Source organism: Chroicocephalus ridibundus, chromosome 5 (assembly GCF_963924245.1).
Source record: "Chroicocephalus ridibundus chromosome 5, bChrRid1.1, whole genome shotgun sequence".
Lineage (NCBI taxonomy): Eukaryota > Metazoa > Chordata > Aves > Charadriiformes > Laridae > Chroicocephalus > Chroicocephalus ridibundus.
In genome coordinates, this window is record NC_086288.1 from 52,727,544 (window position 1) to 52,750,172 (window position 22,629).

At 42.1% G+C, this 22,629-nt stretch overlaps 2 protein-coding genes across 2 annotated transcripts in view; both read left to right on the top strand.

Annotated features, from left to right (window-relative positions):
• The window catches only part of HGFAC (HGF activator), a 43,826-nt gene extending 32,038 nt beyond the window's left edge, over window positions 1-11,788 (top strand). The window contains exons 9-15 of the mRNA XM_063336839.1: window positions 128-213; window positions 1,163-1,403; window positions 3,935-4,074; window positions 6,222-6,362; window positions 7,479-7,627; window positions 10,106-10,306; window positions 11,437-11,788. Coding sequence (XP_063192909.1) covers window positions 128-213; window positions 1,163-1,403; window positions 3,935-4,074; window positions 6,222-6,362; window positions 7,479-7,627; window positions 10,106-10,276 — 928 coding nt within the window. The 3' untranslated portion in view covers window positions 10,277-10,306; window positions 11,437-11,788. The remainder of the gene's footprint in view (window positions 1-127; window positions 214-1,162; window positions 1,404-3,934; window positions 4,075-6,221; window positions 6,363-7,478; window positions 7,628-10,105; window positions 10,307-11,436) is intronic.
• A 2,211-nt stretch (window positions 11,789-13,999) lies between these two features.
• DOK7 (docking protein 7) overlaps window positions 14,000-22,629 on the top strand; it is a 65,006-nt gene continuing 56,376 nt past the window's right edge. The window contains exons 1-4 of the mRNA XM_063336261.1: window positions 14,000-14,193; window positions 14,345-14,390; window positions 16,920-17,150; window positions 21,064-21,264. Coding sequence (XP_063192331.1) covers window positions 14,140-14,193; window positions 14,345-14,390; window positions 16,920-17,150; window positions 21,064-21,264 — 532 coding nt within the window. The 5' untranslated portion in view covers window positions 14,000-14,139. The remainder of the gene's footprint in view (window positions 14,194-14,344; window positions 14,391-16,919; window positions 17,151-21,063; window positions 21,265-22,629) is intronic.

Below are 22,629 nucleotides of genomic sequence, written 5' to 3' on the forward strand. Positions count from 1 at the left end.
CGGCTCGAAAACTGGGAGTCCTGTCAGTCGTCTGCATGGCGCAGAGGGAGAAGCGGAAAACCTCTGGGAAGCTTGGAACAGCAACGTGGTTAATGCTTGTAATTCACTCTCCCCCTGAATTAATTAGAAATCCAGATGATGATGAGAGGCCGTGGTGTTACGTCATGAAGGACAACAGTTTGTCTTGGGAGTATTGTGACATTCCATCTTGTGGTATGTAAAGGCTCTCTTAAAATCCATGTTATGAATGAATGAAGAAAGATTTATCGATACTAGAGCAAGCTTTCACTGTATAATTTTGAGTGTTCTACTGTTCCCAGGACTGTTGAGTATTTTACTGTTTGCAGTAAATCAAATGACAACAAGAAGCTTCTTTTGCGTTTTTCGGAGCTGTGATGCAATCTGTGATTTTTGTCCTGAAATACTGTGTAACAGCGGCATCACACTACTGCTTTCAGTCAAAATCATCCTAATATCACCAAATTTTCTGCTAGAGCATGCAAGACGTCAGAAATGATTGATGCTTTAGTAAAAATTGTCATCACTCAGGGAATTATAGGCCCAGAGAAGTGAATGGGCCTCTTTGAGCAAATAGAGGATGGGAACCTGAAGACATAGTATTTAATTCCAAAACCTAAATATTCTGCGCTTCCCCTAAATTAATATTTAACCATTGTTAATGTTGAAGCTGACCATTAGAAGGGAGTTGTAACCTGAAAAGTCAGTTTATAAAGTGGTCCTTTTATTTCCCTTTTCTGGTTCTAATCCATTTGATAGAGGATGTGTTTAACACAAGCGTCCTAGTCCTTGCTATTGCAATGGCAAAGTTCAGCCCAGAATCTGAAAATGAAGATGTGATGTATCATGCCTTCTGTTGTGCCTCCTCTAGTAGTGAAGGTTGTATTCGTACTGGTAAATGAAATAGTGTCCGGGAACGTTCACAGATGCATTTAATTTACACAAGTGCACATGTAGCCAGAGTGTTGGGAATAGGCACAGCTTTCAGTCTTGCAAGTCTTCTGAGGAACAGAATGAGATTCAGTTGTATGTGCGTGTTTAATGATAATTTAATGAAGGTTTCTTTTAAAGACTCCTATAAAAGTTCCAGTCCTTAGATATCACAAGGATTTGTAGTCTGATGCCATACCCCTTTACATCTCAGCAAGCAGGGAAAGGAGGCCACCGGTTCCAGACAATGTGGATAGTTCTGCAATTACCAGAAGACCATGTGGAAGAAGACACAAAAAAAGAAGTTTTGTGAGACCTAGGATTGTCGGGGGATCTTCATCTCTGCCTGGATCTCATCCCTGGACAGCAGCTATATATATTGGAGAGAGTTTCTGTGGGGGAAGCCTTATTCAGACTTGCTGGGTCGTGTCGGCAGCCCACTGCTTTGCTAACAGGTAAACTCACCCCATAGTTCGACTGTAGGTCCTCTCCTCCTCATGGTCACCGTCCGCTTGTGACTCACAAGAAACCTGAACTGAAACAAGTAAGAAAGAAAACAAGATTATGAAAGGTGAATGTTTCGAAAGGAGTTTCTTGAAATTTGAATGCCGTTCATGAGCTAACAAATAGCTTGGAGTCCTGTTATCCCATAAGCCCTTATCTTTTTCTGTAACAAGTCTCAAAGATGCTAAATGGCATAAATGAAGGAATAAAGTAGTGCCAAGCAGGACATGGAATGGGAGCTTGCATGTGCAGGCGTATAAGTATTTATCTTCTTCTCAGTTACCTTTTTGAATGTTTATGCCTGCTTTGAGATGTAGCAGACGTGGCTGCGCTCGCTGCTGTGTTTTGTTCAAAAAGGTTCACAGAGCCAAGCAATGATTTATTAGAGACAATAAATTACTGTTGGTTGACAGAAATAGAGTGGGCTGAGCTTTACAAAAGGCCAGAGGGAAGAACTGAACTGTTAGATTTTTGAGCCTGATTTCCTTGAGAGGTGTTTTGCGTTTTTGGGGTTTTTTTTGAGTTTTTCTTGTCCTCCAGCTTTGGGACACTGGAGAAAATACTGACTATAGGATGCGCTTACTTTATTCTAAAGATTTCATTTTCTACCAATGCTGAGCACTTTCCCTGATTTCAGTTTGATCACATTGATGGGAGAAATATTACATCATTTCATACCCATTGTTCCTTTGCATAGTAAAGAAGCCAAGAGAAACAGAAAACCTCGTGCCAGAATACATATACTGATAGCTTGGAGAGCTAATAATACCATTGTGAATGCTGCACTGAAGCATTTGGAGCTCGAGCCACAACGCATTTGTTTTTCAAATGTTGTGAAATAGCTGCTAACTTTGGCAGCTATTCAGGACATTTCCACCCACTTCCAGCTGGTGGTTTGGTACATACAGATTTTCCATAATTGCTGCATTGTAATTTGCACTCTTCCGTATGTTTAGTACCACAATTTCAACTGTTTTCCGCTAGGCGACAATAGATACCTGTGCAGCTAACCTTTTTTTTTTTTTTCCTTTTTTTTGTAACCCCTCCTGTTTTATTTCTTTTCCTGAATGAACCACCTGTAGGTCATAGCAGAACCATTCAGTGCCTTTAAAATCTATTATAAATACTATCCTGGGAAGCAAAAATCCGATTTTCAAGGGGGTTGGCTTACCACTGCAGGAACACTGAGAAAATCCTGGCCTTACATGCCGATTGAAGAATATTTTATTGTCTTCCTGTTTTCCAGTCACAGAAGGATAAACCTTGTTAATTATAAGCATAGTTATTGTTGCAGGGTAGCTGCTGGCTCTCCGCGTTGCAATTAGCCAGAATCTTCTTCCTCAAAGTCCATTAATGTTGATCATTGCTTTGTGCTCAGTCCTGGAGGAGACTCCACAGTGCTTTTGTTTTGACAAGGGGCTACTGATGCATGGAAACACAGCTAGGGAAACTTTGCAATGATGTTGACCACTCTGCGTCTGTGCATGGTGCGTGACAGTGGGTATTTTCTGCTCCTGCACTGGATAACAAAACGTGTGAATGCTCCAATGTTGAAGACACTAACTAGGTTCATTGCTGACTTATGGACACGCAGATCAAATTGGTTTTAAAGCAAGAGTGAAATTTGAATTCCATTGCTTTCAAAGCTAGAGGATTTACTGTCTTTTCAAACACTTCCTGGTTATTCCCAGACATCCCTTTCTTCCCAACTGTTGTACTGGTTCTTATTAGTTGTCGGTCCTAGGACACTGGATATGAGAGGACTGTGGTCTTTGTAAAGTAAACAACCAATGGCTGAAAAATATGGTGTGAATTACAAGAACTGTATTCTTCTCTGAGTGTGGTTTTTCCCATTAGATCAATGCACTGTTGGGACCTTCCTCCACAAAGTTGCTTTTGATTCTGGACAACATATTTGACATAGATCAATCTAATCTCAGAGCAGAAGTGGTGATAGCTCTCAGGTGGAAGCTGCCCAGGTGTTCCTGAGTTGTCAGTGTGCCAGCACCTTTAAAATCTTAACCCACGCCTGTATTATTTTAAGAGCCTGGCTTCCCAGAGAAATGAGATGCCCACCACAGACTGATCTTTTGGTCCCTCATTTCTTACTTGGTAATTTTTATACTCATTGGCAAAGTCTGGTTGAGGCTGACTCAAGGAAGTTTCCAAAACAAGAAGTGCTTGCACCTCCTGAAGATGCTGGCTAGCCAGACAGCAGCTGGGCAGCAGTGCCTGTGCTCGCCTTTAATTAGGCTGATCAGGACCCACGGATGCTGGGACTTTCTGTAACAGTAGTCATCTTTTTCCTGTCCCACAGTAGGTAGGAAGCCTGGGAAACAGTTCAAGGTGTTATGAGAGGGTAAATAATGGACGTGGTGGGGTGCTGAGGTTATTACAGCTCATGGGACACACAGCCATTGGAAATGAGGTTTTGTTTGACCTGTTAATCATAGAATTGCTTGTTCTCCCTTTTGTATTACAGTCCACTAAAATCGACTATTAAGGTAGTTCTGGGTCAGCATATATTTAATAAAACAACTGACGTAACACAAACATTTGAAATAGAGAAATACATCTTGCATCCTCAGTATTCTGTGTTCAACCCTACTGAACATGATATTGGTGAGTATTTTTGTTCTTACGGTTTTATTTTCTATTTACTCAAGTTAGTTTCAGGTTGAGTTGATCTGTCAAAAACTGCCTTCCTAGTGGAAGAATCATAAGTATTAGGAGAAGCAGCTTTCGAACACAGAGAGCTCCTAGTTCTACCAGAGTTATAACAGCATCTGGAAGCTAGACAAATTCAGATGAGAAATAAATTGCAAATTTTAAATAATTATGATAATTACCCTTTGGAGCAATTTACCTAAATGTATGGCAGATTCATCATCACTTCAAGTCTTTGTGGGATTCGGCATTTTTTTCAGCTGAACCAGAAACTGTGGGCTTGATGCAGGAATTACTTGGTAAAATTCTATTGTCTGTATTGTACAGAGGATCTGACTAGATGAATATAATAGCCCCATCTGCTCTGAAAATCTATGTTCCTAAGAATCATTTTTTACACTGAGAAAGGTTTAAAAATGAGCTGTCTTATCAGTCAAAAGTTAAATGCCCTTCTGATTGACCTTATAATATGAGTCAGAATGACAATGGAACAGCAACTCGCTGCTTATTTTGTGATCTGCTCTTGTGGAAGGTGACACGTCACCCCGAGGTATCAAGCTGTGTGAGCACTTTGTTTATGAGACTATTAAATAGCCTGATGTTGGGGATATCTTAGGTCAGGCATGTACTGGCTTTTTTTTGCTTCCAGATGGGGAATATTTTCCACTCGAGCCAAAAGCATTCAGATTCTGTGATGGTGGGAGCTCTGTCACAGTGTACCAGGAGAAAAATTGGATTTGGAGTATTACCTTGCTCTGAAATATCCTGGTGTAAACCACCGTTGGCACTTTGGGATCTCCTAACTTTTTGGATTACTCTAAAATTCAGCATGCCTCATTGATGTGCAGTGCCGAAATCTAGGGTCAGCTGAACATGGGGTTCCTGACATGTGCTCCGCTGCAAACAAACAAGCAGGCAGAAACAGGGGGGAAAGCCGCGGGGAGGAATTCTGCCCTGTCAGTGATTTCTACTGGTGCAGCTGAAGAGTTATTTCCTGCTGAAACTGCTTTTCAAGAGGAAACAAACTACCACATCAGTGTTTGCTGGGAAGCTTGAGGGACTCAGAAACAGGCAGAGTTGGTGGGGAAGAGGAGGAAGGTGAGGAAGAGCAAGCTGCTGAGTATTGGAGAGAGGTTTGTGTGGGCTTCTCAGCCTGTGAGATACTATTTACGTGTTTCACAAAGGCCGAAAAATTTAGTCAGTAGAGAAATAAGACTATTCAGTGGGATGTCTTGCTTGCCACGCAGCTGTGCTCAGGAAACCCGGAGCTTCCAAAAAGCACGATGTGAAGCTTTAGTTGGTGTGTCCGCGTTACCTCAGCTCTGTCCTCTTTGAGCAGTGTGCCCAAACCCAACGTGCTGCCCTTGCTACACCCAGCACGAAGCCCCCTCTGTTTCTCCACAGCCAAACACAAGGGGTTTGCTACAGGGGAACCAACGTTTCTGCTGCTTTTGATGTCTTTCAGTATCAAGCTCATGATGCTGCACAGCTCCATATTTACGTTGTTTTCAGCCCAATGAGGTGATGGTAAAGATTGTGTAGGTTGATTAATTCTTTGTAGCTTTCGGAAGCTTGGTTTTGAAATATTCTGATTTTTTTATTCCTTAATTTTCAAGATCTTGGATTTCACTGAACTCGGTGATAAGGCAGAGCACAAAATACACCAGCCTTTGCAGTAATTAATTTTTTAAATCAAATAGGAATTGGGCAGGTGGCCAGACTTTCAGAAGCAGTGAGCATTTGCACATCCCACTTATTTCAGCTGAAAGTTGTGGATATGTCACAGTTATTTAACTTTAAGGTGGGAGGAGGCATATGTATTTTTTATCTTCCTCCTTCTCCACAAAGGCAGTGAAGCAAAATCTGCTCACTGAGCACAGCATAAAATAAATATTCCCACAAGGGGAGTAGCTGAATGTTTCAGCCTTCAATTTGCTGTGAAATCAGGTGCTGTTGAGATGAATCTGTCTGTCTTTGATTGAAATATCTTAATTAAGAGAGGCTTAGGGGATAATTAAAGTTGTATCTGAGACCCATTGCTGCCAATCCCATTAAAGAAAGGGAACAGTCACTTTATTCTTCCTATATCTTCTGTTCTGCAGCTTTGATTAAGCTGAAGAAGAATGGCCAACGTTGTGCTGTCAAGTCCCAGTTTGTTCAGCCCATCTGTTTGCCGGAAAGTAACACCGTTTTCCCCGATCAGTTCAAATGTCAGATTTCTGGATGGGGACACAGGCATGAGAGTGAGTAAAGTGAGAGTTGGTATCTGTAGAAAAATCTGATGATAATTAAAACATAATGCTCAAGTATATGTTATACAACTGGTAGTTTGGTAAAAGGTTTTCCAAGGGACTTCTGGTGGGATTCTCTTAACTTACTTTTAGACGTTTACAACATTTACATCAGAAACAGTCATCCTGAACTTCCTTTATAGTCCTTGGAATTAGGAGCGTGGTTCCCTTGACCAAATATATACATGTTTGAATATATATATATTCAAATATATAAATGTCTATATAAATGTTTGAATCTATTTTAGGATGAGATGAGCTGTGAACTAGCTAGATCTCTGTGGACTGGGAGGGGAGCAAGTAGCTTAATTGTAGGTTCCAACAACTTGACACCTTAGTCGAGTGAATCCTACCCCTGGTTTCTCAAGGTAGATATCAAAGACTGCAAACCAAACCAAATCAATTTACTAGTCTGTGACGGTGGAGATTTTTGCCTTCACCGGCAAGATATTTGGCAAATATCTACAGGAGGGGGCCAGATAGACTTTGGGCTAAGAAATGCTTACGCCCAGTTTGAGAAAGGTGGAAAAATCCATCCTATCCTTTCAGATGAGGAATTTCAGGATTATGATGATTGGGCATGCTGCTTTAGTGTGGAGATAGCAGAGACTATGTAGATAGATGAGAAGGAGGAGGAGGAGAGAGGTGGCTCTCTCATTTTGGTAAGAGATTTAGTATAAGCAAATGTTGTCCTGGTCTAAATGTGTAGTCTAAAGGCAAAAAGAGGTAACGGAGCCTTTGATAAACTGATGATTTAATATCACATCTGGAAAGAGGAGAGGACAGGAGTGCTGGGGGAGCGTTTATGAGTCTCCAGGAAATGAGAGAACCCAAAGTGGATGACGTCTGATTGTGGCATACCATTATTTTAAAGGGCATGGAATCTGACTGGAGGAGCAGAAAGGGATCTGGTCACTAGAAAAATTATTATGTTTTAAAGAGATCCACAATACCAGTATGAATGAGATAAGTGTGTTTATGTGTTGTATTGTGCATTGTGTTTTCATGTTATGCTCTTCATATTCTATAAAAATGACTATCTTTTCCTCTCTGTGAATTTTTTTTAAGATCTAACTGGTTATTCAAATGTCCTGCAAGAAACACTGATTCCAATTATTCCTGAGGAGAAGTGCAGAAGCCCTGAAATTTATGGAACAGAAATCACTGAAAATATGTTCTGTGCTGGCTACATTGATAGCAAATCTGATGCTTGTCAGGTAATGTTGTGAGTCATCTCTAGGCAGAGAATATAAATGTATATTATTGCCAGAAATGTTGCAGTGTTACAGTGCTTACTTTTGACATACAGTGTTCCTAAAGAAAAGAAATGTTCCTAAAGAAAGGAAACTTATGTGACTGCATTGTTTGCTTCCACCTTCATTTTTTTAACCTGTTCAATGTCAATTAAGTTCTACAGAAGGGCAAAAAAACTCCAGGGAGTTATATTCCTCCTACCTTCCTAAAAGGCAGTGGCTATGCACTGGAAGGTGAGCTGCTTTGGCTCCTGGCTGAGCTCACAGTGTGGTGGCAAAGGTTTACTGGCCAGGTGGCAGGGGTGCGCTGGCAGCCCAACCGGCATGTACCTGTACCGAATCCTCGAGCTGCTGCCTCCTGCCTAACAGAAGTAAGGATACCTGGGTACGAGATGGGGAGCAGTAGTGTGAGGTTTGGAGGAGGAAGGATCCGAGGTTAGTATAGCGGATGGGATTGAACAGTGTAGAATATCAGTCCATTGGAAACTGGGGTTCGTGACTTCTGTCCTTTGTGGAATGACCTCATGCTCTTACTACTTCGCATCTCTTTTTGAATTACATCACACCTTGGCACTGAATAAGGATGCAGAACTGTTGTGGTGATGCGGTTTTAAATGAAGGATCAGATTATTCCTTACATAAACCTTCAGATGTTATCTTCAGTTCATTTTGAAGGAGGAGGGTTATGCTCTATTAGCATAAATTTGGGAACAGGCAGCACATAGCCAATGGTTGGCAATGAGATTAAGTAAAGCAAATAACATCATGTATACTGTGTGCTGGAATCTCTATAGAGATCACGAAAGTGTCCAAAGGAAGGTGTCAGGAGCAAAATGTCAGCAGCGGCTCAAGGTTCCCAGGCCAGGGCTGGGAACTGTCTGCAATTATTGGCTGCAGGTGTTCGTAGCCACCAGAAAACAAGAAACTACCTTGCTTGCTCAGTTTTCCTTGCCTTACCCAGGAAGTACAAACACAATACGCAGCATTACAGCTGGTTCTTGCTCCTGCCCTGGAAAAACAGAGTTGATCAGGAAAGAGAGGGAGAAAGAAGAAAGCAGAGGGAAAGAGAGAGGAGCTGCACAAAGACAAGTGGTCCGAAGAGAATTGCAAAATCTGAGAAGCAGTGATTTAGACTCACAGATATTGCTGAAAAACAGTGCTCATGACATGAAACATTATCAGTGAACCAATAATTCTTTTTTTTTTCTCCTGTTGGCAGACTTGTGGTGTGGTCTAAGGAGAAATAGTGTAGACCTCTTAATGTCACAACAAATGTAGCTGACCTCTGAGTTTTCTTAATATATGCTTAGGAAATTAAACTATAAACCATCTGTTATGTATAAAAATATTTCAAGACCAAGAAATACCAAGCAGATAATGTGTTCTGCTTGACTATTTTTTTTTAAAGATTTTCTTGGAAACTTTTTTTTTTAAAATCACTGCACTCGATACCAAAATTGCAATCAATGAGACGAGTTGCGGAGAAATAAGCAAAGTTCTGGGAGGTAAATTGATCTCAGATGCAAAACTTCATTTGATGTCCCTCATTTATCACAGAAATCTCCCAGTATAAAGGCAACACAATTTTCCTATTTACTTTGCTCTCAAGGGATTTTCTTTTTAAATAAGAAAAAAAATATTTCTCCTTAGCCTCAAATAACTAGAGTGGTGGCTCCTTTCACCAGCATTGTTTACTAAGTCACATTTTTCTTTTCATTTCTAACATTCTCATTTCTGTAGAAAGTCAATCTAAGAGTGATAATAATAAAACCCCCTTTCCTGAATGCTTGCAAGCTTTGAAATAAATAGAAGTGTTCCAAATTCATCCTTGCTGTAGTGTGTCATCAAACATTAGTTTGGTCTTGTTTTCTGTTTATGGTTTTAATGAGAGGTAAATGCTCAGTAGCATCAAATTAAACAGATGTAAAAAACTCCATACGCCACATAAAATTATAGGATCCCAGAGTCACCTGGAAAAGCGTGTATGTATTTTGAAAACTCCCACAATCTCTGACGGCTGCAATAAACTGCATCAAGAAACTCTCCAAATATTCTCTGCCTTATGTAATCCATCCACGCAGAGCCAATATTACAACGTAGAGTAAGTCTCAACAACTTGCTTAGTCTCATTCCGAGTGACCCAAATCAACCGTGCTCTTTGGTAGGTGTTTGAATCTAAAAGAACTTCATTTTTTAAAAATAAAATCTGATGTTTTGATACTTCTGTTCAATGTGGAATTAAAAAATCCCACCATCATATTAGAGGTGAGTACGTCTAAAGAAAGCTTTCTACAATGAAACTTCAGTACAACACTCCTTCCATATTATTGTTTTTAGTTTAAATCTCACATGCAAACATTCTTAATTTAGGATTTTCCCGGACTGATCTTTTTCTGACTGCTTTCTATAAAATTATATAATCTTTCCTTATTTTTGACACAGGGAGATTCTGGTGGACCTCTGGCCTGTGAAAAAATGGAAATCTCTTACCTCTATGGAGTTATCAGCTGGGGAGACGGCTGTGGCAGAGTCAACAAACCTGGAGTATATACACGAGTGACAAACTATGTAAACTGGATTAACGAGAAAATAGCCCCCCGAAAAAGTAGTTGAACATTTAAACATGCAAACATTTGAAGTAAGGTTCAGAAGTCTTTCTGTTTCATTGAAGTGGCATACTTTATTCTAAGTTAGTATGAAAACTGTCATGGCAATTCCTAGCAATTCCAGACCAGACCAGCAAAAGTAGGCCTAGCCCATCTGATGTTAGCATCCTTGATCTAGAATTTTAGGGCTGTGGAGAGCTCAATGTACGAGACTGCTTTATTAAGCCAAATAAAGACATGCTGAGAGAATGTACCAAAATCTACAACTGTTTGTCTGTTTGGTGGATTACATATTTTTGTACAGTTTCTGGTGGAGCTGTCTACCCCCCAACCAACCTGTAACATCATCCTTGTATTCTCAGATGAGATTAAAAAAAATAAACAGGAGAAGCACCAAAAATGAAATTCCCTCCCCATCAGAAGCAATCTCTTGAAGTTCAGATGAAGAGGCATCAATAGAGCAACGTAGGCAAAGCTGCTCCTCTGCTACCTGCAATAAACCAGTTCGCGGTTAAAAACAGAGGGTTTAGGTTTTGAGTCAACCAAAGATGTAAGCACATTTTTACGTTCCACTGATAAAAAAAATCAGGAAGATGCTTCAGAGCTCTGCTGAATCTGTGTGCAATTTTCCAGCAAGGTTAATGCAAAACCTCCTGAGAGCGCCAAGTTTCTTGCTGGAAAATGTTGGAAGTCAGTGCGTCTGACTCCCAGTTGATGGAGCGAGGACCTTTTGCAGACTGTGAGCTGCTCCTCACCCTGAGGACAGCTGTGGAAATTCTTCACCTTGAAGATAAATGCCTAAATGTTTCTTAAATTTGACAGTGTTTTGAAGATGTCTTAGGTTTTGTACTAACAAGCTGTTCAACTGTTTAGATAACTCAGAAAGGAGGTTTCTGTTGACAGATTTTTGAACTGGGTGGCTTGGGGAGCAGCTTGACTTTTTCCTTGGGAGTTTGGTGATATCATAAACCACGGGCTTTGCTGTCATGGTCTATGGAATTGTTATGGGAACAATCAAAGTATTTATTAGAATATATAGCTGTTTAGAGGCTGTGGCCTCAGCTGTGTAAGCAAAAAAGGCAGAAAATGATTCAACAAAAAAAAATCTAATCTGATAAAGAAGAATGGAAATTTACTTTTTTTTTTTTTTTTTTTTTTTTAATACAGGGAACCTTTAGCCATGTCAGATGTGTACGTTTAGAAGCACTGATGTGAAATGTATTTCTTCTCTGATAGTGAACGGTTTTGAATTCTCTTAAGTGTTTCAAGGAAAGCTATGCTTTTAAGATACGGGATTTTAACGTGGTGCCTGGATACTCAGATATGTGTTTTGTTTTATAGTACTGGCAGTGTCTTCATGGGTTTCTTAGTTGTGGGGAATGATTTTGGCAGTTAAAAGAAACTTTTTAAGGACACATAACCAAAACCTGAGTTTGTGTAAGTACAAATATATAACAATGCTAATCTAGATAAATGATGTAAACTGTTTAATAAAAGTGTTTACCCTCTGTTTCTTGGACTTAGTCTGTTATGTATAAAGTCACAATTAAATCTCTGAATCACTCTGTAGGTTGTTCAACAGGTTGAGAGCTGGTAGAAAAATGAAATAACGCTTCTCTGTGCTGGAAGGCATCTGAAAAGCTCTGCATAAGGATCAGTTTCAGCTGGTGGTGCTCCCAGTTTTACACAAGTGTCACGCAAAAATTTCCAGTAGACAGATGTAAAAGCTTAGATATGATTTTCAGCTATAAATACCGTGAATACTAAGATCAAAGTCTTTAGTTTGTTTTTCTGAAGCGCTAAACGCTAGCTTGTAAAACCGGGATCCACCTCTGGGGTGTGATTCCAAAGCAAGCTGAAGACTCTTGTTGCCGGGGTTTGCCTTCCTGGCCATTTGCAGTATGAGTCAGGCTTGCTTAACTCCGTGAAACGAATGCGGCTGTGTAACGAGAGTAACTGTACCTGCGGCTGAAAGACAAGTACTAAATCAGCATGAAGGAACTATTTACTCTTCTTTGGAAGGGATTCATCTAGAACAGCTTTCCTCACACAGCTTCTGGCATTCTGAATGTCCGTATCTGTTCTGTGACTTCAGTTTCACTTTGAAACTAATATCCATCCACACCGTGCATGCTTTTAACCTGGTAGTTTTGTGTTATTTATATATTTTCTCAATCATCTGCTGTAAGGAAGGTGGCTGTTTGATAGGAAAAGTGAAAGGTGTTAGACTGGTGTTTCTGACAATTTGCGTAGAGCTTTTTAGCTATCTTGTTTTTGAAATGTATGCTGTTTATATCAGCATATAGCAACACCAATACAATAAAAAAAAATATTTTTATTAAGGTATATTGAATGTTCACAAGTGAAACAGTCTACTTTCTGCCCTCAAAGGCCTAAATGACAAATCTTCAGTCGATACTGTCATACTTTGAATGCACTACAATGAATTTGTGGCTTTCAAAGCAGCCTGTTTGTCCACTGTCACTGCACTGATGTGGTGGAACTGAATTTCATCATTTGAGGGTCTGCTGTGTGATGACTAGTCCTGTATTAGATCCACAACCCCAGGCTAGGGGTGGCAGGAAAACGGCCAGTTTAAGCGAGAGGTCCTCGCCTGATCTCTCACACCCTGACTTTGGTCACATTCCTGTGGGGCACTCCAGCACCTTCTGCCTCCTGCCTTTCTGTTGAGCATTACCCCGTGGAAATCCATCCTCCGTACTTTTCTCCTCTCTTTAAGTGCTTATCACTTTGGTTAAAATGAAAATCCAACTTAAATTTACTAGCAAAATTTTATCTTATATTTTTTCCTGACATTTATCTTGAATTAGAATGCAAAGCCAGTTGAATAAACACATTCCTAATTCATTATGAAATCCACTTTAAGATGGTTTTATTAAATTATATGTTCTTCCATGCAAACTGTCCAATTCAAAGGGAAGAAATAAATGCAAACATCTAAACCCCCCTTCTATTATGCTATTGAAAGAAAAACGTTCTGTGGTACTGTTTAAAAAAAGCTGAAGAACTAATTACCATCAAATAAGATGCAGTAGGAGTATTTTTAGAATAATGGACTCTAATTAGTCCATTGCTCGTTGAAATAAATCTGAGGACATCATTAACACATCTTATTCTAATAATTGTAGCTGCTCTGGGTTTGGTGTAAGTGGGTTGTTATCTTGTGACAGTTGGGTTGCAAAGGGAAAAAAAATGAGTAATTTTATCTGTGGTAGTTGGCTGTTCGTCTTCTGGGAGCCAAGGGGAGCGCTAATTACAGTTTATGAAAGAGAAATCTGGGCGTTACAAGGAAGCCGCCGGTTGGGGGGCGCGGGGAAGGGGGTGTCAGGGCCAGGCCCCGCTCCGCGGAGCCAGCGGGCCAAGGGAGTCCGCTCCGGGCTTTCCCGCCGCCCCCGGCCGCAGGGCTGCCTCGGCGGTCAGCTGCAAAGCCCGGAGCGGGATCGGGGCGAGGAGGGGGCGGCGCTCGGGGTCGCGCCCGCGGGACACTGGCTGCTGTCGCCCCCCGGGTGCCCCGGCCTCGCAGGTCCCACTACCGCAACCCTGGAGAAAATAATAGTAACAATAATTAAAAAAAAAAAGACACCCAACACGACAGTAAAATATATGAATAAAGAGTGGGAAGCTTCCCGGGACCCCTTTTGCCCTCAGCCGGAGCCGCCCCGTCCCCTTGCCCGTCCCCCTGCCTGTCGGGGCGGGGGGCACCGGGGAGGGCCGGGCCGCGCTGGCCGCCCGCCCGGCTCGCTGTGCCTGTGCGGGGCCCTAATAAAGCTATTTTGAAAGTGACCCCTCGGCCGGAGCGCGGGGAGGGAGCCGCCAGGCGGGCGCAGCTGTCCGGAATCATGACTGAAGATGACGGATTCCGTGGTGGTGGAGGGTCACGTCAAGTTGAGAGATGGAAAAAAGGTTCCCGCTCCCGGCGCCCCTTCGGCCCGGCCCCGCGGCGGGCCGGGGCTGGGGGTCCCCGACCGACAAACCCCCCTCCCCAGGAGGGGAGAGAGTCCGCTCTTCCCTCCTCCGGCCCTGGCTAACCCTCTCCTTTTGCCTCTCGTTGCAGTGGAAGAGTAGGTGGCTGGTGCTGCGCAAGCCCTCCCCGGTGGCAGGTAAGAGGGAGCCCGTCTATGCGTGGGGGAGGCCGGCACCGGGGGTGTCCCTCCCTCCCCCGCCCGGCGCTGGGGGGACAGGGTTTGGCGTCCCGGGGCAGGGAGCTGACAGGGCTCCCTCCCCTCGGGGTCGGCTGCCGCTGGAGATCGCCCTCGGTGGGGGTCCCCTCAAGCGTCGCTGCACTTTCCTCCCTGTTTGTTTGTTTGTTTGTTTTTTTAATCAGGGGAGGGAGAGAATTAATTATCTGGCGACGGACCAGGCGGCCAAAAACAGGCGGCGGCCGCTGCTGGAGCCCCCGAAGTGTAATGGGGGGAGAGCTGCGGGGCTTCGCCGCTTTCTCCTCCGAGGAGGCGGCGGGGGGGCGGCTGTAGGCCCGTCGCCCCCTCCCCGGGGGGATGGCGGCAGCCCCGGGGGTAACGCCGGCACCCTCGGGCCGGAGCCCGGGCGTCGCGTTGGTCCGCTGGTCGTGTCCGGCCTCGGAGCGGGGGGTTTAGGCAACTTAATATCAGGCTAAAACCCGTGGGAAAGGTCACTTTTCAAGGCAGAGCTATTTGGTTTTGGTTCCCCTTTAAAATGCAATTTATTTTCTATTTTTATTCTTTTTTTTAAAAAAATTATTATTTCTTCAGGGTGATTGGTGGCTGTAAAAAAAGCTGGCATTGTAAGCTCGGTAGTTATTTTTAAGTTGTGTTTTGACATAAAATATCACTTCGATTTAAAAATAAAATGACATTTTGAATTTAAAAAAAAAATAAATAAATCATTTCCCTGCTTCTGAAGGGGAAATTGAAAACGTTATTCAGAGTTGATGTTTTACTGCTGGAGAGAGAAAAGCAGATTTCAGGTTTCCCCATCGTTTCCTGACAGGGAAGATATTTGGGCCCCAAAATGTATCTTTCCAAGGCTAAATGTTGCCTACGCTTAGGCAATGTGAATCCGCGTTTCTGCGGAATGGATTATGGCTTCTTTTCTAGGTTGTTGCTGGTAGACTGAAGGTTGCTTATTAGTTGAAGCTCTTCAGACCGAACTCTTTGTTATTGGAGTTGTTATGGTTTTGTGTTAGTATCTTAAATGCCTGTATCTTGGCTGCATCTGTTAAACGTCTTTGTGTGAACGGGCATCTGTTGATCCCAGAGCTGGAATCTAGACGTGAATATGGGCCTGGATTTCTAATGCAAGTAAGCCAGGCTTGAAGGGGGAAGATGAGGGAGCTTGCTTTGAAAACTTACGGACTGATAACATAGCTTATTCCTCAAAACCCCAGTATTTTTATTCTAACAAAATTAGCCAGGTTTACCAGAAAAAGCCCCAGTGATTTGCTTTTCTTGGTCTGTAAACCATAGTTGTTCTCTCTTCAGACACACAACTGTATTGCGGAATGCCCAAATATCCCAGTTGCAGCTGTTTTTGCTAACAGGTGCACGAAAACAATTGGGAGCCCAGGCAAAGCTGGACTTTGGTTGGCAGCCAGTTCAGTCTTTCAGTCATTTTTCACCTCTTTGGAGACTGGCCAGCCCCTTGCCCAGCTGAGAGCCGCAGGGCACCTTGCCAGGGCTCGTAGCGTCACACCCCAACAGCCACACAATGGCACACGGGGGGCTTTCTCCTCTCTGGTACGCAGTCCAGCTTCAGCTGTGGATGTTGCAGCTTCAATATTGACCATTAATTTCGTTTACAAGTGAGTGCTATGTGATAGGAAGGGAACCTGGGGGGAAGAGGAGTGCGCTTGTGACAAATGCAGAAGGTGGGAGAGGGGTCTCCCTTCCCCCCCCCCCCCTTTTTTTTTCCTTGTCCTTTGGGTTGGCTTGAGAAATGTGATTTTTTTCCCATGGGACCATGGCCCTTGAATTCCTTTCTTCTGTTGTTGCATAGTGACTGTGTAATAAACACCTCTAGGAAGGGGTTAAAAACAAATGGCGACACAAGCAAGTATTTTAGGGGAAAAAAAAAAAAGGTGTGTCACATAATGATTATTTAGCAATGGCTACTGTGTAACATTTAACTGGGAAACCTGAGCTGAGATAACAATCTGGCAGTGCAGTCTTCTCACCATTTAGTAGTTGAGTAATCTGTGAACTACTGTAAGAATTTCATTAGTCGTTCAGTATGTTCTAATGGAAACAGAGATGACAATAGCCTCTCGGTCTTTAGTGTTTGTAATGTGAACAGCTATCATAGTGTAACTCCTAATGTTCAGAATTAATGAGTCAGCCCCTTCCAGGCTTGGGAGAGAGCATCTGAAAATCCACTGGATTTCTGAAAAGTGAAATAGGGAAGACTTTTCATGTGCCTCCTTATATCTGAGCCTGCAGATTACCCCTGAGCCATGCCTTCAGTGTCTGCTCCCTGAAAACAAGGACTGCAAACTACCTGGGGGTGGAGTGGGAAAAGGAAACCGAGTTCTTACATTGACTTGGTCAGACTTCACCCCGCAGTTGTCTAAAGCACCTTTGTGTTGAAGCAGAGTACTGAGAAATGTGTTGCATTCTCCTCTGCCTCGTCCTCCCTGACAGTTTTGCTTCTTTTAGACTGTTTGCTCATGCTGGTGTACAAGGATAAATCGGAACGAGCAAAAGGGCACAAGGAGAGGAGCAGCATGACCTTAGAAGACATCTGTGGCTTGGATCCTGGGCTCTCCTATGAGGGCTTGAATCACACCCTTGCAATCATCTGTCTCTCTCAAGTTGTGATGCTGGGATTTGAGAACAAGGAAACAATGTTTGCGTGGGATGTACGAATCCGCTACAGTTTGGGGGAAGGTAACATTTGTCTTCTCACAATTTGTTGGTTTTGGAGGGGGGTGGGGGGGCGTGGGAGAAAAGCATAGCTAGAATGCAAATAACAAAGTACAGTTAAGGAAAAGACTGTCACTCATTTGAGAGTGAAGGGACCGGTCTTCCCTTTCATCATCAATACCTCCCTTTTGATAGGTTTTGATGGCAGTACTGCCCAGTACTGATAACTATGAGAGCTCTTAACTTAGTTTTTTTTATTTTTTGCACTGAAAGTGTGTAGCTTTGAAGGAAAGTGATCAGAGTTCTACTTATGATCCTGCAATTTACCTGGGGATTTCGACAACAGGATTCAGAGGGAGCCTGAATTAACAGAAGCAGAGTCCTGCAAGTCTTAGCAAGTTCTACTCGGCTAGTTTAATCCGAGTGTTCTGAGCTGCCTACTAGGTGTTGTATTGATAATGCTTATTGCTGGTAGTGTCCCCTTTCAGGAAGAGACATCTTGCAATTAGGAGTGTCATCAGACATGGTGTTTCCAGCTAACTTCACTCTTATGCATCCTTTTATTTTATTTTCTTGGTTAGCAGCTCTAAAATGTACCATGGTGAACAAAGAGTGATAGTCCTGGTAATCCATAGTATCTGTCTTATGTTTGTTTAGTCATAACTAGGGAAGGAGGGTAAGTGTGTGGGAGACACACATTAGCCATCTTAATCATTTCTTACATATGCTTTGCCATCTGTTGCATTTGTGGACTCGTTCCTTTGCAATACACACATAGAAAGATGGCCTGGGAATTCTATAGTAACAAAATGTAGAAGTATCAGAAGAGAGATGTATGGATGTACCACTTGGAGCTATCAGATACGAAGCCTTGCATAAGGGGAACGGTTAGAGAGGGTTTCTGAACAATTCAGGCATGAGTAGCTGGAGTAGTGGGTACGCTTTGTTAATGTAGCTGTACTGTGTTCCAGTTCTGTTTCTTTACTAGTTTTGGAATCTATGTACAGCATAGACTTGTCCTGGAACCTGAAGAAGATTTTGAATGTGACAGAGTAGGTCTGGTTTTCGTGGTCTTACACTGATGCAGTGCTGTGATGGAGAAAGCATTTAGTCTCAATCTGGGTGTGAGGGTTATGGTTGTGAAATGCAGAAGCAGCATAGAGTATCTTTAAAGGAAAGCTGTGAGTGCAGTAGGAATAGAACCTATTGGATGATGATATGTGCAGCCATCGAGTAAAGATGGGAGTGGGAGAGAATGTGTGTGGAGGTGAAGAAATAAAGAAGTAAGAAAAGAAGTATAATTGGTTGAACTGGCAATAATTTGTAGAACACTAATTGCAAAACAGCTTAGGGGAAGAAGGATAGACCAGAGCATAGAATTTTTTTCCAGCATTTTATCTTTCAGTGCAGGTTCAGTTAGGAGAAAGAAGTCAAATTAAAGTGAATCTAGTTTGAGTAGACATAAATAGAAAAGAGTGAAAACTTAGATGAAGAGACGATGGCGACTGGTGTTTTTTCTTAAAGTGTAGCAAGGGTGCCTTTGTGTTCCTTGGAAGTAAGGTGGCTGGGTGATAAAAATAGACTATGGACAGATGACATCAGAGTCTGGGAAGCAAAATAAAAAAAAAAAAAAAAGAGTTGATGCTGTTCTTGAATGAGGACCACAGAACAGAGGTATTTGCACTGGAGTTCTCAGTGTTTTCTCTCCATTTTAAGCAGGTGAGGTGGATGTGATTCCTGGTATAAAAGAATCAGGATTATAGAAAACACGGAATTAAGTGAGATGGGGTATAGGTCAGGTGTAAGAAGAGTGCTTGAGCCCACACCTCATTCTGAGGGAGTTGGCATACTGCAGATCAGTGAATAGCTGTGAAGAGAAAAAGGTTAAAGGAAAGGAGGAATTAAATAGCACCTTTTGTTCATGGGTATGTTCAGCTCTGCATATTATTAATTTTTGTTTTTCAGAGTAGGAGAAGTAGATGGCTGGGGAGAATTTTGAAAAAAATATCCAACTTATCAAGAAAGCAGCACATGGCAAAACCTTCATGTTCAGATCTGTTTTTTTTTTCCTCTGTTTTGGCATTGTTCAGATTTGGATATGCTGGTTTTTTTAACAGTGGTTTAGAATCTGGGCTGCAGTTCTTTGTTTTCAGCAGCTGTTGTAACTTGCAACTGTGTGAAGAGCGTGCTTTTAATGAGGCAGAAAGAACCCTGATGCTTCTGCCAGCAAAGTACTGGGCAGAGTTAACTGGGGAGAGGGGTCCAAATGATTTTAAAGATTCCTTACTGAATGTTATTAATCAAGACAGTTTTTGGTACATTTTTTCATGGTTTATGTTTAAGTAGGTTGTGTAATAACTGCATGCCCAAAAGGGGACATGGTGTGACTATTGATTTGCTCCCCAGCAGTACTACTGGCAAAGCTGTAAGTAGAGCTGTGATTAGAGCTATCTCTGTCTCCTTGCACATTTCACTCGAATGACTTTGTGGCTAATTCTGCTGGAGCCTTAGGGAACTTACCAAGTGCACGTCATAGACGAGGAGTTGACTTACAGCTAAGATGGTAACTAAGAACACAGCAAGTATTTAGACGAGAAGCAAGACTCAAACCTACCTGAAATTTATGATGCTTGAAGAAACATAGGCAATAAAGAGGGAAGAGTGGTTGTAAGAAGTGAGACTACCTGGAAGTTACTCTGTAGATTTCATAGGCTGGTAGCTGTTTGTACGATCTTTGATGGATAAGCAAAAGCTGAATCTATGTGCGTCTTGATAAATGCTACACCAAAAACCGCTGACTGGAAATTTAAGAGTTCTGATGCTTCTCTGTGCCAAGACAGATATATATGTGTGTTTATATATATATACACACACATATACATATGTATATGTGTGTGTATATATATTTATTTTCTTCTGGCTGATCACAAGAGGAAAGAAACTCGAGGAGTAGTGGAGGTCAAAACAGTTGTTTGAGAATTAGGGGCTTGCTCACTTAAATTGCTGCCTTTGAAACACTGTGCAATTTGAGCCCTTGAAGTGCTCCAAATAGCTTATTATTCAGAATGCAACAGCTCTGGAGGAGAAGATGGGAGACCAGCCTAGAACAGCTGCTACTTTAGGTAAGGACCCTTGCAACATAGCAGGTACCGGAGTTGGGATTTGGACTTGGATTTAGCAAACTTGAATGAGACAGGTGTCTGTTTTTCCCCCCCCCCCCCCCCCCACTCTTTTGAAGTTCAGGCTGTGAAATATGAAGAATTAACTGACATCCAAGAGTGTTTATTACCTATGAATCACTTAATTTCCTAGTCATTTCAAATATCTGGACACTTACCATCGCCAGCTCCCAAAAGATTCACCAAGGTTGGAAAATGTAATTTCCCCCATTTTACTGCTAGGGAAGGAGTGAAGCAGCTTATTAAAGGTTGCAAATGAATCAGTGATAGAGCTCTAGTCAGAACTTGCCTACTTCTTTGACCCTTGGCTTTTGGGCTCCTCGGGCACTGTGGGGTGTGTGTGTGTAGGAAAGGAGAGGCACAGGCTGTTTAGAGGAGGAGACAGAAAGAAATCCATGTAGTGATGCCAGGATGGAAGAGGTAACTGAACTGTGGGCTGGATAACTGACTAATTTGAGATAGGGAGCAGCCTGCAAGACTTAGGATAAATTAATGTAGCGTTACAATTTAATTGTTTGTAGTGTTAAGCCGAGATAGGATTTTTTTCCCAATCTTAAACTGGCATAATAGAGAGCAATGATCTCATAGCTACTCACACAGTGCTGACTGGACTCTACTTAGAACCTTTGTGCTAGAACCTTGTGGTGTGGGCAGGGGGACAGTCCACATACAGCTGAACAGAATGACTGAAGTTATGTAAGCCATGGTACCTTACTTCTATTTTCCATAGTAATTTTTTTTTCTTCCTTATCTGATAGTTCATAGATTTCAAGTTTTTGTAGCACCTGGCACTAAACTAGAGAGTGGGCCTGCTACCCTGCATTTCTGCAATGACATTCTCGTCCTTGTAAAAGACCTTCCTCCTAGTGTCATGGGGCAATGGAAGCTCTCAGATCTGCGTCGATATGGAGCTGTCCCAAATGGATTCATCTTTGAAGGGGGTACCAGGTGCGGCTTCTGTAAGTACAAATGGAACCTGTCTTCTAAAAGTCGTTTGAAACCTTTTGTAGAGATGTAAATGTGAGCCTCATTCAAAGTGGCGTTTGCAGAACCAGCTCTGCTGCCTTGTCATACAGGCAGCCTCATATCAGAGGCTCTGTTCTACTCAGTAGATTTCTCCAGGCTTCAACCCCAGTGTTCAGTAAAAGTGTGACTGTGTGGAGTCCTGACTGAATGTTGCCCTGTGGCTCTCCAGAAGATGTTTAGCCAACTGTTGCTATTGGGCACAAAGCAAAAATAAGGTAATGAAATTTTATGGCTTGTGTCATGCAAAAGATAAGACAAAATGGTTTAATGGTCAGATTATTAAATTATGATTAATTGTTTTGTTGTTTGCAAAAGGAAAATGATATGGAGTTTGGAGATTACAGGTGGCACCAAGACTCTCATTGTGTAAATGTTAATGTCTAGATCCTGTAGAGGAGTTCTAGCTCCTAAAAGTTAGGAACTTCTGTCTGTTCCCTTCCCTGTTAGTAGCGTTGTCACTTCATGGGACTATGAGACTCGTTGGGGTCAAAATGAAAGCAAGCAAGCAAGCTGAAGCTAGTTTCTGTAGCCTAGTAGCTAAGATACCCCTTTAGATGGGGAGAAATCTCTTGTTCCAATGTCCAGTTTAGGAATTCTCACATTCTCACTTCAGATAGAATGGAAAGCTCCTCCTACACAAGAGCTGAAAAGGAAAGATAATTAATGCACTGGCATAATGTCATATACATCATTAGAAAACGTAAGTTTTTAACTTCAAAAGCTGAGTTTGAAGCCATGCTGAATTGACGATCTGTGAGTGCAAGTGGGTATGCAGCTTGACTTGCTTACTGAAATGTGAAAATGATGGATTTCTTCAGTTACCAAACTGAAAAAATAGAAAGTTTCAGTGTTGATCCAAATCCAAAATTAGTCTGTGTTGGGACTTTGGCGAAACTTGGGGAGGAAGGGAAATTATTTTGACTCTCTTACTCTAGTGAGGGTTTTTCAGTTTGTCTATTGAAAAGTAGAGAGCTGAGTTACAAAGATGGTAAGTATGGACTCACATGTTATATCCTGATTCCTGACACTTGTTTTTAGTGTGGAAGATTCTGGTTCAAATCTTTCCCTGCCTAATTCAGAGGTTGGGGTTATAAAAGCGTTTCCAGCATCTGAAGGAATGGGTTATAGGTATAGCCCGTAAGGAAATAAATCTGTTTTCTTTTAAGGTTATTCTGTTTCAGTTAAAAACTGGTGTGGGACTGCAACACAAGTGTTGTGTTTCCTAGTAGTGTGGTTTACACTGTGAGGTAAGTGGTTATGGAGTACACGTGGGAGTCAGTACACTCATCTTTTCCCCC